The 15,394-nt window shown below is 34.5% G+C and overlaps 2 protein-coding genes and 1 non-coding gene across 52 annotated transcripts in view; 2 read left to right on the top strand and 1 right to left on the bottom strand.

Moving 5' to 3' along the window:
• The window catches only part of Ppip5k2 (diphosphoinositol pentakisphosphate kinase 2), a 150,622-nt gene extending 139,645 nt beyond the window's left edge, over positions 1-10,977 (bottom strand). For 11 of the 49 annotated variants that reach the window (XM_048811509.1, XM_048811508.1, XM_048811514.1 and 8 more), the window contains exon 1: positions 10,661-10,976. In XM_048811509.1, coding sequence (XP_048667466.1) covers positions 10,661-10,780 — 120 coding nt within the window. In that variant the 5' untranslated portion in view covers positions 10,781-10,976. Of the gene's footprint in view, positions 1-178; positions 574-4,848; positions 4,908-10,660 lie in introns of those variants that run through there. The other 38 variants (XM_048811539.1, XM_048811541.1, XM_048811540.1 and 35 more) reach the window with 12 other exon arrangements.
• On the top strand, positions 1,512-1,625 carry LOC125619240. Its single transcript, XR_007350738.1, has one exon. It is a non-coding gene; the product is annotated as a small nucleolar RNA SNORA26 (small nucleolar RNA).
• A 59-nt stretch (positions 10,978-11,036) lies between the features above and the next one.
• Gin1 (gypsy retrotransposon integrase 1) overlaps positions 11,037-15,394 on the top strand; it is a 31,519-nt gene continuing 27,161 nt past the window's right edge. The window contains exon 1 of one of the 2 annotated variants that reach the window (XM_015483988.2): positions 11,037-11,144. The gene's annotated coding sequence lies outside the window, so the exon portion shown is untranslated. Of the gene's footprint in view, positions 11,145-11,165; positions 11,376-15,394 lie in introns of those variants that run through there. The other variant, XM_048811551.1, reaches the window with a different exon arrangement.

Raw genomic sequence — 15,394 nt, 5'->3', positions numbered from 1 at the left:
TTGATTCACCATCAATTCAATAACATCCCTCACAAAATGTTACTTTTTCAGTTTAAAAAATTTCTAACAAATTTGTACATGAAAAAAATCTTAATTTAAGGTCATAGTATTCATTCACATGAACTGGGATTAGCAGAAATACCATATTGCTCTCTCACCAAAGAAAGAAACAACTTACAGAATCATCTTCCTCATCATCATCGTCATCTGCATGGTGGAAGAAATGTCGATAACTTCCAGGGTTTATTTCTGTATCTTCAGGCCCAACAAAGAATCTGGGGGCTTCACTCATTTTTACTTCATTTAATATAGATATAACAAAGTATCTATATTAAAACTTCTAAATAAATAGCATCAGAAGAAAGCATTCTCCCTATACTAGCTGACAGAGGTCTGCTGCAGTTTGTTTCTGCTTATACAATCACTTGAAAGTGCGATGACAGTTAGTTGGCAAATATTCCTTTGTTCTCAGATATCATTGCTTCATTGTGGATATCAAAGTTTTTGCTGCTGTTTAAAATACAAAGACAATAGGGCTGTTGTATTCCTGAGTTGATACAGCAATCGTTTTACCTAAAATGCAATAAAAAAAATTGAGTGTACTTTAAAAACATTCCTGTCACTTAGATACTTTTAAGTGATGCTTGCATAATCAGCATCCAATAACTGGATGAATACTTTCAAAATGAAAATGTTTTCTTCCATAAGATTAATTAACAGTGTAATCTTCAGTAAAACACAGCACATCAATTTAATAAGGTGATACAAAATAATATAAAACTACACACTAAATTCTTCAAGTGCAAAAATAACAAATTAAGAGAAAATTATTTGAATTATAACAAAATTATATTAAAAGTTACATCCTTTATCACATAGTTCAGAACTATCTGAATGGAACGGAACAGATAAACCTATATATGTAGGTTTAACAGCTACTAACAATTGAGCACTAATCTGAAGTGACATTAAGTTGATTGTAGAAGTTTAGTTTGAAAATAGGTTTTTAGGGAATATAATATTATAATACATTCTAGTCCATACATAAATCTATTAAAAAAGTGGGGGGAAACAGAGTGAAAATAAGATTTCTAACAGTAGTTCCTAAATTTGCAGAATTTAAACACTCTTTAGCAAATCTAATAATATCTATGGGTCTCCCTCACCCCAAAAATGCTCATGAACACTAAACTCTGCAAGCAATTTTATGTTCTTTAATGACAAACTCTTCCATATAATCAGGCACCCATGAAATCAGATCAGTTAAAGAACTATCATGTAATAGTGCTATGATTGAAAAGTATTCTTTACCAAAGTCATTTACATGCACTTGGACTCTGGTAATATTAAAATTAATTATCTACCAAGAGCAAATTACATATCACATCCTTCAATTGCTTACTGATATTAAAAGACCTTACTTGATGAAATAACTTTTAAAAGAGTTTAATAATATACTAGATAGAATTGCAACACACAATTCTAAAAGTCATATTCCTTTGCCCTTTCTTGTGTGCTTTTAAAGTTGATGCAGTGCTTTAAGAGGCTAACACTGAAGGTTAAAGGTAACTTCCATAAAATTTAGAGAATAGGTTGCAAAACTCCTCTTTGAATCAGTTACAGTTGGAAAAAAAAAAGAGGTTATATTACTGAAGGTCTAATTCCAGTTTCAGTTTAACTGGTGGCTCCTTATAACAGTTTAATCAGTCAGCATTGATTTATTTATCTTTAAATTGAACAATGTTATGAAACACAAAACAGTTTGTGACTAAAAAATTGGAAGAAATAATTTACTTTATTAAAAAATGCTTTTTTGGGGCTGGGGATGTGGCTCAAGCGGTAGCGCGCTCGCCTGGCATGCGTGCGGCCCGGGTTCGATCCTCAGCACCACATACAAAGATGCTGTGTCCGCTGAAAACTGAAAAATAAATATTAAAAAATTCTCTCTCTCTCTCTCTAAAAAAAAAAATGCTTTTTTTCCCAGTTACTTGGGAGGCTGAGACAGGAAGATGGCAAGTTTGAGGCCAATTTGGACAACATAGCCACAGTTGTCTCAAAATAAAATAAGTTGGGGATGTATCTCAGTGGTAGAGCATCCCTGGAATTTACTCTCCAGTATCACCAAAAGAAAAAAAAAAAAAGCTTTTTTGTTTCTATTCTTTCTTCACTGTTTAACATTAAAAAATGTTTGCTGATAAAGAAAAAATGGTTTCCAATTGCTATAACACTTGATGGCAGTAGGTAAGTTAATCTCAGCTCTGTTTTGTATCAAATGGTAAATATCCTTAGGTTTCTTCTTACTTGTTTTTTACTCTTCCTATTTAAACACAGCCCAAATATCCCAAATATTTCAGCAGTGGAAAGGGCACGATTTTGGAGTCAGATATACCTATTTCAGTCTGTCACTACATAACTACTAGAAACTTATGCTAGTTTCTCTGAGCTTTCGTTTCTTCATCTATAAAAAAGGGAGTATACTAATAGCCTATAACTCCGTAAAAGCTAAACACGGTAGTAAAAGTGCTTGACACATATCAAACACTCATTAAACCATAGTTTCTATAAGCACTTCTATAAACAAAGTTCCCAACTAATATAACATGGAAATCTAAAATAATATCACTCATTATTTGTTGAAATACATTTATTTAATCAATAAATAATATTCACATATTATAAAAGACACACTATTAGACACTGGCAATTGTACTTCTTCTACTTTAGATATTCTAATAAACGTGATAAAACTTTTGTTTTAGAGGTTGAGATAAAAATTAAGTTTTGAAAATTATGTAGTTTTAGAGTATCATTTTGAAATATCTGAAACACATGAAACTGAATTTTTAAAATAAAAATCAGTTAATTACCCCATAACCTAGTGGCAGGACTAATAGTTGCAGTTCTTGGTTGTAGAACTGAATTGAATTTCCTACTAACTAGTCTTTTTGATATATATTTTCCCACATTTTTGTGATGCTTAATACCACTCACATATACATACTATATATATATATATATATATATACACACACACACACACACACACACACACACACACATATGTATATGTGGAAAATCAACTTTTTCTTGATGGGTAGCAACTGTGTATTCCATAGATATTTTTCCAAAACAATATGAATTAATGATTGAGCTGTCCCCTTTTTTGAAGTACACTGATACATGTCTCTCATTTGATTATAAATTTAGATCTGAAATCATGTCTGATTCATTTATTTGGAGTAAGGCAATAGTTAAATCCACAAATAAATATGTTAGAAGACCTCTCTATAAGATAACAGTTAAGCATGAATTTAAATATATATGGGAAATCTGCCACAAAGAGTTAGAGCATTTTAGGTAAGAAACATAAAAAATTAAAAATTCTAAAACAGGAATAGAACATGAATATACAACAGGCAAACAAAGGAAGAATGGTTAAAAAAAGACATCAGAGAAGTAGCTAAGATGTATACAAATGACTTAAAAACAAATTTTATTGGATTACATTTAAGACAATTGGGAAGCAGAAATAAATTCAAGTTAAACAGTTTTTTGGTTGTTGTTTTTTAATGATTTTGTTTAAAAGGTAGGTAGACTGATTTGGGCTTCAGAAAAACATATGGTTAAAGAAAGTTGTTTTTTTCCCCTCCGTTACTCCATTTCAATATATGAGAGATAGTTACAAATATTATTAAAGGACTAAACAAGTTAATGGTAAGTGGACAAATTCAGGAGCCCAAATACCTGGGTTTTGATATTGAATTCAATAACTGTATGAACTTGAACAGTGTTTCAGGGACCTAATTTCCTCATCTGTAAATTATATCTATCTTGTGGCTTGTTAGAAGGATTAAATATAATACATTAAAAATGCTTGTATCCCTGAATAGGAAAAGAAGAACTCAAACTATCACTATTTGCTGATGACATGATTCTATATTTAGAAAATACAAAAAATTCCACCAGAAAACTTAATAAATTAATTCAGCAAAATACCAGGATATAAAATCAATACCCATAAATCAAATTCATTTCTATACATCAGTTATGAATCCTCTGAAAGAAAATTAGGAAAACTGCCCCATTCACTATAGCCTCAAAAAAAAAATAATAATTGGGAATCAATCTAACAAAAGAGATGAAAGACCTCTAAAATGAAAACTACAGTACACTAAACAAAGAAATTGAAGAAGACCTTAGAAGATGGAAAGATCACCCATGTTTTCCAAAAGGCAGAAGTAACACTGTCAAAATGCCATACTACCAAAAGTTCTATTTTAATGCGATTGCAATTAAAATCCCAATGACAAGGCTGTGATTGTGGCTCAGTGGTAGAATGCTCGCCTAGCACATGTGAGGTACTGGGTTTGATCCTCAGCACCACACAAAAATAAATAAATTAAATAAAGGTATTGTATCCATGTATAACTAAATATATATATATATATATAACTAATATATATATATAAAATCCCAATGGCATTCCTCCTAAAAATAGAAAAAGCAGTAATGAAATTCATGGAAAAATAAGAGCCCCAGAATAGCCAAAGCAATCCTTAGCAAAAAAGAGTGAAATAGGATGCATCACAATACCAGACCTTAAACTATACTACACTATACTACAGAACTATAGTAACAAAAACAGCATGGTATTAGCACCAAAATAGACGTGTAGTCCAACAGTACAGATAGAAGACACAGAGACAAACCCACATAAATACAGTTATCTCATATTAGACAAAGGTGCCAAAAACACACATTGGAGAAAAGAGAGCTTCTTCCACAAATGGTGCTGGGAAAACTGGAGATCCACATGCAGCAAAATGAAATTAAATCCCTATCTCTTACCATGCATAAAATTCAACTCAAAGTGGATCAAGGATCTAGGAATCAGACCAGAGACCCTGCGCCTATAATAGAAGAAAAAGCAGGCCCAAATCTTCATCATGTTGGCTTAGGACCTGACTTCTTCAACAGGACTCCTAAAGCACAAGAAATAAAATCAAGAATCAATAAATGGGATGGATTCAAATTAAAAAGCTTCTCCTCAGCAAAGGAAACAAAAAGTAACGTGAAGAGAGAGCCTACAGAATGGGAGAAAATCTTTACCACACGTGTATCAGATGAAGCACTAACCTCCAAGATTAGTGCTATATGAATTTATTATCCAATAAATAAATGGGCTAAGGAATTGAACACACACTTCACAGAAGATATAAAATCGATCAACAAATATATGAAAAATTGTACAACATCTCTAGCAATTAGAGAAATGCAAATCAAAACTACTCCAAGATTTCCTCTTACTCCAGCCAGAATGGCAATAAGTGTTGGCTAGGATGTGGGGGAAAAGTTATACATTACTGGTGGGACTGCAAATTGGTGCAATCAATCTGGAAAGCGATATGGAGATTCCTCAGAAAACCTGGTAGGGAACCACTATTTGATCTAACTATCCCACTCCTCGGTCTATACCCAAAGGATTTAAAATAAGCACACTACAGTGACACAGCCACATCAATGTTTATAGCAGCTCAACTCACAATAGCTAAACTGCAAAACCAACCTAGATGCCCTTCAGTAGATGAATGGAAAGAAATTGTGGTATATACACAATGGAATATTACTTAGCCTCGAAGAAGAATGAAATTATGGCATTTGCATGTAAATGGATGGAGTTGAAGAATATCATGCTTACTGAAGTAAGCCAATCCCCCAAAACCAAAGGCCGAATGTTCTCCCTGATAAGTGGATGCTGACCTGTAATGGGAAGGGGGCATGGGAAGAATGGAGGAACTCTGGATTGGGTAGAGGAGAGGTAGAAGGGGGGAGGGGCTATAAGGGTGCAAAGAATGGTGGAATGAGACGGTAATTATTTCCCTACGTACATGTATGACTGAATGAATGGTGTGACTCTGCATTGTATACAACCAGAGAAATGAAAAGTTTTGCTCCATTTGTGTACAATCAGTAGAAATGCATTCTGTTGTCATGTATAACTAATTGGAACAAACAAAAAAAATGCTTGTATTCCAATTTCACGGTCATACTCCATACCAATTAAATCAGAATGTTCGAGAGTAGGGTTGAGATATTTTTAAGGTTCCCAGGTAATTCTAATGAACAGACAAGGTTTAGAACTCATATAGTAACCCCCACCCCCCTCAAAAGAATAAGAGGATGGAAGAATGGAAGCATATAGTAAGCAAAATATATCCATTCAGTGTTGTTTTTTTAAAAGTATTTTTTAGTTGTTGATGGACCTTTAATTTTTATTTATTTCTACGTGGTGCTGAGAATCGAACCCAGTGCCTCACACATGCTAGGCAAGTGCCCTTCCACTGAGCTACAACCCCACCCCTCACTGTTGTTTTGACAGTATGCTAATAGTATAGGGAATCTGATTATATTCTATAATAGAAAGGAGATAAAAGTGATGACGCACAATCTTTGCCTCCTGGTGCTTGGTACATCTCAAGTTCTCAATAAATATTCTGCCACAAAACTTTCCTCAATAACTTTCAAAACTTCTTCCCTCCATCACTTATTGTGACCTTTAGTCACCTACATCCTTATCATTATTTAACAGTTTGGGTTATGTACCTCTCTCCAAAATAAAAACCTAAAAGGAATGAACACTTAATAAACATTGTTATCTGATAAGTAACTAGTTAATGCAGAGCTTCCTAACATGCTGCCTCACCATAAATGAGCTATATGTATGTTACGAAATTGTCTCAGCCATCAAGACAGCTATACCCCCTGGCCAGTTGCCTCCAGTAGCATTCTTTTCAGTTTCCCAAAATACAGGACATATACAATAATTTTCTATGTCTGCCTTAATGTGAAAAAAGTTGAGAAGCACTTAGTTAATACTGTGGGATAGGGATATTTTCCTCATCTTAAAAATGCTTGACATCTATGTATGTTCATTATTTCATTATAAATGAATACTTGAGGCTCAAAAGTTCAAGTACCGAGAACTTTATGAAATCATATTCAATCATCACATAGGTCAATAAGAGTGGAAAAATGCCAGATATAAGTTAAAAGTAAAAAATCAACAATCCATAGTTTTTATTACATTACTGAAATACTTAATAAATTTTTGGAAAACTAAAAATATAGAATAAACCTTTTTTTCCCCCTCTTACTCACGTGGCATACATATGGTACAAAATGAAATAAAATGAGCCCTGTAGGAGATCTAGGATATTCTAAATGGTTTATTTCACTTAAACTCTGATAATTGAACCAAATGCATTATATATATAACATTTTCAACATTATTCAGCAATTTAAGCCACAACCCTAGCCCCATAATCAATAATTCTTAACTAGAGAATCTATATTTTAATAAATGGATGAACAGTTAGATTTGGGTAACTCTCTAAATCTATGCAAAAGACAAGCATTACTTAACCCTGATTTCTAAATTTGAAATGAGCACCATTCTGTCAATAAGTTTCCACACTCAAAGCAGTAGTTCTCCAACTTCAGCATACATCAGAATCACCTAGAGGGGTTGTTAAAAGTACTAAACTAAAATGTTTGCGGGGTGAGGGCCAATATTTTGAGTTTTTAAAAAGTTCCAAGCTGATGCTGATGCTGTTTGACTAAGAATCACACTTTGAGAACAATTACTATATTCTTTGACAAAACTGGGTTTGAACGTTTTTTCTGAAATTTGCTCAGCTGTGTCCTTAAAAGTTATTGAACCTGTCTAACTATCATCTGTAAAATAGGATTATAAATCTCATGTATTTTTTTGAAGACTAAATGACAATAACAATGACAGTGCTTCAAAAACCAGTTTATGTTAAGCACGTAATAACTGTTAGCGGTTTCTATATTCTGTTAACTGTGATAAATAAGACAAGATTTTTGACCGTATTCTAACTATCAAAGAACAAAAACAACTCAATTTAGAGTCTAACTACTTACCTTCCATCCAAGGAAGCCACGGAAACTTCTCTTTGTCAATGCTGCTGCTGGAAACCTCTCTACATCTTTTCCAGCATTACCACACTACTTGAGACTATCATAAACACTACTGCCCAGGATAAAGAGTCTTCTCTTTCATAGCTTTATTGGTCCTGGCCAGAGCTACTAGTCCTCAAAAAAATACCTTGTTTAAATCTCATGAGTCCTACATAGTATTCAGAGGCCCCTTGGCTGAATACAAAACTCTGTCCAAGTTTTCATTGTAGCCCTTTCCATAAATTCCCTCAAGGCCCAGTTTTAATACTGTATCTCTGCTCCCCAAATCAGAGAAAATGAGAACTCCAGTTATTGCTGCTCAACCTGAACACAGATACATAACCAGTTTACCTCATGTCCCCAAAGCATTTTCCAATGGAATCACTCTTATAAATGGTGACTAAATTCTAAGGCATTAATAGTAAACTACATAAGAGGGTATTAAATAGGCTTCTTCAGGATGGCAAAGGCAAACTAGTAACATTTCTAAGATTATTTATTTTTAAAAGTCCAAGTTTCATACAACCTTCACATTGATTTTTTTTTTTTTTTCCTTCTTCAAATGTTCATATAATACCCTTCTGCTGAACCTGCATTTCCTTCTCCCTGGAAATCACTCCTCCCCTGTAGGAATAGGAAGTCTTATTCTTCCTTAAATAAATGACTGGAAGGCTTCAATAAATGCTCCCCTAACAACTATCATGCCTCTGGGAGGCCCTAACTACACAACAAAACCCTCTCCCATCCAATATGCTCCACAATATTTCAGATCTATTTTTACAACTGTTGGGGCTTGTTTCCCTCCCAAATTTATTACAAAAAATTTCAAATATTCAGAAACGTTGAGAGAACAGTTCACTAAACAACCATATGCCCACCATTAAACTCAACAATTGTCAACTTTTTTTTATATTTACTTTTTATTTATGTAACCACATACATATGCATATATTTACTGCACCATTTGAAAGTAAGCTGTAGGCATCAACATACATGACCTCTAAATACAGTGGCATTCATCTCCAAAAAAATAATTGCATCTTTCTACTTAAACACAACACCATTTCCATCTAAGAATATTATTAAATTGTTCTACAACATTGTCTATACGTAGTTGCCTGGTAGCTTTTGAGAAACAAGGATCTCAACTATATATTTTCAGTTCTTAACTTAGTGTACAGCACTTATTTGGGTGATTAATAAATATTCTAGGATTGGGGATGTTGCTCAGTGGTAGAGTGATTCTAGCATGCAGAAGACCCTGGGTTCAATTCCCAGCACAAAAAAATTCTATCAATTGTCCATTTTAATATACCCTCATAACTACTCTATATGTCATATGAGTTTAAAACTTAAATAGAAAGCTTTGATTTTACTCCTATAAGCTTCCTGCACATCAATCAGTCACTAGTTTTAAATAAGCCTGTGCTGCAGTAAGCATTTGGGATTTTGAACTAGTTAATTCTGCATCACAATACTGATGCTCCACAAAGATATAGATCATGTCTGTCACTTGTCAGACACAAGTAGAAACACACAAAAATATTTTAAATGAATGAATACTTTTAGCCACTGAAATTGTTGATGAAAAAAAATTGGAATTGTGTAAGAATAATGGTAGGACAGTAGAATGCAGATTTTGGAACCAGAGAGATTTAGTTTCTAATAGAGATTCAAATGTTTACTTGCTGCAAAAGTTTACTGGGGAGAGTGTTACTTGACCTCTGAAAGCCTCAATTTCTACCTTTATAAAATAGGGGTAAATTTTGAGGAGTGACTGTGTAAAGCACTTGTCACAATGCTCATTAATGGAAGCTATTTTCACTATTTCATCCATCTGAAACTACATATTTCATTGAGGAAACTATAATAGCAAAACAAAATTCTATCCTAGTGTAGGGCTAGGATGCTAGTTGCTAAAGTCAGCCATGCTTCTTACTTCTACAGCTAAACCTTCCAGCTTGCTAAACGAAGATAACTATTACTTACAGTACTCCAAGATCGTAATTTGCCAGGAAGTTGCCCAGAACCTCGTGAATGAGATCCAAAGGTCACTATCCACAAACCAGGATGTAATAGTCTCCAATCGATTAGTTGCAGCAGTGAACTGCAACCTCCGACCATAACAGAAAACTGCAATAATGCACAGGCTTTTGTTCTTTTAAAGTGGGCGTGGAGGCGCGACAAGCAAAGGAACAAAGAATAAGGAATGAAAATTATTTAAAATAGCCACTTCTAGGGCTGGGATTGTGGCTCAGTGGTAGAGTACTTGCCTGACAATGTGTAACTGGGTGCAATTCTCAGCACCACATATAAATAAGTGAATAAAATAAAGGTCTATCAACAACTAAAAATAAAAATAAAAAATAAATAGCCACCTCTACCCACAGCGGTCCTCAAATTCGAAGGTGCTAAACTTTGGTGGAACTAGTGGCAGTTAGGGGAAGCTCCGCAGTTCCCTAACTTAGCTGCCATTTGTGGAGTTTCAAAACCAAGAAACGAAAAAGGAAAGCAATGGAGGAGGAGGAGAAGGAGGCGGAGGAAGGGACAACGAGACGCAACGGATCCTGAGGGCTGTACTGTCACTCTGAACCCGCGAAGCCGTTCAACCAACACATGCCCTTTCAAGGAGCCGCCTGTTTAGGGTCCTCAAAGCAAAGGAGACAAAGCAAATGCCTACCAGCGGCAGCAACCATCTGGAGATCAGTTTCTGTATCTCCTGTCCTCCATTGATCTTGGGGCCCTCACCTGACTCGGACGCGGTTGTCACGCGAGCTGCTGGAAATAGCCCGATACACATAGGTTTCCCCTTTTTATTCTGGGGACAACGGTGGGTGATGTTTTGGTCCTGAGACTTCAGCTGTACGCGGGGACAGGGGTCTTCTTCGTTCAGCAGCAGCTAAAGAGCCACATAGAGGTAGCTGAGGCACTACTACACCTCTTGAATCCCGGGCACGCCTCTTCTTCACCCGCCTAGGGTCTCACACACAAATTTGACCGGGCGGAACAATTTCCGGCAAGAGCCCAACGATCCGCCCTAATCTTTCCGGACCGAGGTTCCAAAGGCCCAGGAAGGACCGACTGGGATACTTCCGCTTCCTGTAGCACCAGATAAGTCGCGAGAGGAAGCTTAAATACAGTCGTTTGCATTTAGGACCACTTCGGTGAGTGGTCATTCTGATGTGCTTTATCATATGTACTGGTTTATTTTACTTTATCTTATTTTAAAGTGAAGTGTAATCTGACAGTAATTTCAAAACCATTCTCTTCGACTGAAGGCTGAAGATTTTGCGCAGGCGCCGTTGGGGCGGGAGGGCCTTGAACGTTGCGAAGTCCCACCCAGCAGGCTAGAAAGGGGAGAATATTGTTGTCGGGCCCTGGGAGGTGACAACTAGGTGGGATTGAGTTTTACTCAAAGTCGTTTTCCTGCTTGTGCATAGTTTATCTGGACCTTATCCTTAAAAGTCAGTTAACAAGCCATCAAAATGCTTGGGAAATACTTCTGCATAGTTATAGTATTTGAGACTCCAAGGTTATGAGTGAATTCAAAGGTCGGGTGCGGCTCTTGACTGACGTTAGAGCTTTCTGATCCATACTTTATCATAGTTGTGATTTAATCTGAAATATTGCCCCAAATTAAAGACTTCTGTGATGGGGAGAAACGTGAACTTAAGACAGAATCTTGTCACGTGGTTTTAAGGAAAAGAGGACATATTATTATTTTATTATTTCCCCTACGTGTGCATGTCAAAACCAGAATGGAAAAATAATTTTCAAAATGGAAATGAATATCTTATGTGGCTTCATGTGTATGCCTAAGGAGTTAAAGGCTTTTGTTGTTTTTGTAAGCTGAAATGAAGCAGAGAAGTATCTGGTGTATTCATTTTCCAGTCTGTCACATTGCATAAAATTGTACTGGCCCATTTTTTTTCAACAATTAAAATAGAATACTTAAAAAAATCAGAATATAAATTCCAAGTTTTTGTATTATTGAAACCAAGATTTTACTTTAAGTTGTAATACATGCATATTATTACCTTTCAGAGGCATAGGTTACCAGCTTGATGGTTTTTACTCTTCTTGAAACACAAAACCTTATTGTATTTGAAGTAACACAGATAACTGTCTTACTTCATTGGACATACAAGATAAAATTATCAAAGGAATTAAGCAATAAATATTCACAAAGATATTTGTTCATTTTAACCAAATATGATCCTAACATTCCTTTTGCAAAAACAGAAGTTGTGATCACGCTCAACTACCTTTTCTGATTCCTAAATTCTTAAAAATATAAGCAAATCCAAAAATGGGCTAAAATACTCTTTATTTATGTAATTCAGACAGATCTCTTAATTCTTTGTGAATGATACCTTTGCTTAATAATCTGTGCATAGAAGATATTTTATTATGTTTGCCCTGAATGTTGCAGCTTAAAACCATTCTTCTCATATTAACTACCTCTCAAATGGTTGGTTTCTCGCGACCAGGTGATGAATAGGAAAAATTTCTGTTTTTTAAATTATTTTACATAAATACCAAACATGAATAACAACTCTTAACCATCTATTTAAAAGGCAATGCTTTTATAAACTCATCTATCTTAGGCATTTTCTATTTCTCATCTGTCTCTTAAATTCAGAGCCAGCATTAAACCATAAGGTCATTATAGCTGAGTGCAGTGGAACACACCTAAATCCCACTACTCAGGTGGTTGTGGCAGCAGGATCACAAGATAGAAGTCAGCCTGTGCAATTTAGCAAGACGTTCTCTTAAAAAATAAAAGACTGGAGATGTGACTTAGTGGTAGAGTGTCCCTGGGTTTAATCCCTATTACTGCAAAAGTATGTAAATAAATAAATAGTCATTATAAATTATATGCCTCCTGAGTCTTCTGGGTTTTGCTATTAGCAGTATAAATTTATAAATAAACATAGCTCTAAAACATTAATCACTATTAATGTAAGGACAGAGATTTTAAAATCTTTTTTCCTTATAAAAATTTTGAGAAAAGAAAGCGTTCTCTTAAAACAGCCTGATGTGGGGGCTGGGGATGTGGCTCAAGCGGTAGCGCGCTCGCCTGGCGTGCGTGCGGCCCGGGTTCGATCCTCAGCACCACGTACAGACAAGGATGTTGTGTCTGCCGAGAACTTAAATAAATAAATAAATAAATAAATATTAAAAAAAAAAAAAACAGCCTGATGTGAATGATAATATTTGAATATAACAATAAATACATATTGCTTTACTATTTACAAAGGACTTATCAAATCCATTATATCATTAATCCTCATTATTGTAAAAAAAAAAAAAAAAAAAAAAAGGACAGTTGTTATGTCTTTTTTTTCCCCCAAACATTGGTACTGAGTCGTAGGTAAGTATCAAACACCTGTAATTCTTACTCCATCCTTCTTAGACAACACCCTTCTTGAAATTCCATGTATGTATTCTCACCAACAGTACTCTGCAACTTTGATAGTACTTGTTTTTTGTTTTCCTGTTGTTTATATAATAGTATTGTATTGTGGTTTTAATTAACGTTTTTTTTTGTTGTCTCAAATGATGTAGAGTACTTTTCATTTGTTTATTTAACCATATATCTATACAGCTCTTTTGCTCATTTTAAAAATTGGATTGTTTTCTTATAAATTTTGAAAGTTCTTTATAAATTTCAGATAGAAGTTCTTTATTGGAAATGTGTTTTGCAAATATTTTCTCCCAGATGTGATTTCTTTTATTTTCTTAACAATATATTTAAAAGAACAAAAGTTATAATTTTTATTTCATAAATGATGTTTTTTATTTGTTATTTTGGAAGTATTGCCAGACCAAAGTTCGTCTCTTCTAGAATTGGACTTCTGTAATTATAGGTTTTATATTTGTTCCTATGACCCATTTTAAGTTAATTTTTACATATAGTGCAAGGTATAAGTTGAAGTTCATGGTTTTTTTTTTTAATACAGTTGTTTATTTGTTCCAGTATTTATTGAAAACAGACTTTCTTCATTAAAATTACTTTGGAACTTCTGCTGAAAATCTGTTTACCATATCTGAGTGGATTTTTATTGGAGACTCTTATTTTTTTCCATGGATCTACTGCTCTCATTTTGCTAGTACCATAGTCTTGATTGCCACACCATCACTTGGTCCCAAGAAACTGAGTCTTGTAATAATGAAGTTCTTTAACTATTTTTACTTTACAAAGTTGTTTTAACTTTTCTAAGTCCCATGTCAATTTGAGAACTGGCTTATCTGTTTCTACAAAAGAGTTTCTGGGTTTCTGATTTGGATTGCATTGAATCTTTAATCATTTTGGGGGAAATTGGCATCTTTGTAAAGTTGTCCAGCTTTTTCTCCTTGTTAGGGTGGGAGTAACTTTACAACCTTCTACATTTTAGAAACTTCTGTGGGAATTTTTAAATGATATTTCAGATGGAAACAATTTACTTTCATTGTGTTATTCACTGTAATATCCTTATGGGAAGAGATAATAAGATTAATTCCTTTATTTGTAAAATGGATGTCATCCCTTACTGCTTTCTCAGGAACATAATACTGTCACTTATTATTTTTTCCTCTCCTCCATTTCTAATAGTCTTTCTCTAGAAGCCCTTCCTCTTAAAACTTTTTGGGTTATTCCCTTCTTGCAACCAAAACAATTTTTCTTTAATTTTTAAAAATTGTAGTAATTTGAAATTTACCATTTTAACCATTTTTAAGTGTGCCATTAACTAACTAGCATTCAGTCCATTAATATTGTATAACAATCACCACCGTCCATCTCCAGAACTCTTTTCACCTTGTATAAATGAAGCTATACCCATTAGACAATAATTTACCTCTTTCCTGCTCCCTATTTAGACCAATGACTGAACCTTGTGTCTCTTTTGTTTGTTTATTTGTTTGTTTTTAAATACCTTTATTTTATTTATTTATTTTTATGTGGTGCTGAGGATTGAACCCAGGGCCTTGCACATGCTAGGCTAGCACTCTACCGCTGAGCCATAACCCCAGCCCCTCCCCCCATCTATCTCTTTTTTCTTCTTTTTTTAATTTGTTTTAATTAGTTACACATGACAGTACAATGACCTTGACATATCATACATTTGAATCAGATGGGATATAATATCTCATTTTTCTGAGTATGCAAGTTGCATAATCACATTAGTCATGCATTTACATATATACACACAGTAATAATAATGTCTGTTTCATTCTACTATCCTTCCTATCTCCCCACCCCCTCCCCTCCCCTTCCATCACTTCTCTCTACCTAATCTAGGGTAACGCTATTCTTTTTTTTTTCTCATATCTTCATTCATGTATTTTGTATAACAATGAGGGTCTCCTTCTACCATCCATGCACACGCGCACGAGCACACACACACACACACACACACACTGGGTACAGTCC

Source organism: Marmota marmota, unplaced genomic scaffold (assembly GCF_001458135.2).
Source record: "Marmota marmota marmota unplaced genomic scaffold, marMar, whole genome shotgun sequence".
NCBI classification, from domain to species: domain Eukaryota; kingdom Metazoa; phylum Chordata; class Mammalia; order Rodentia; family Sciuridae; genus Marmota; species Marmota marmota.
This window is presented reverse-complemented; position numbering and strand designations above follow the sequence as displayed.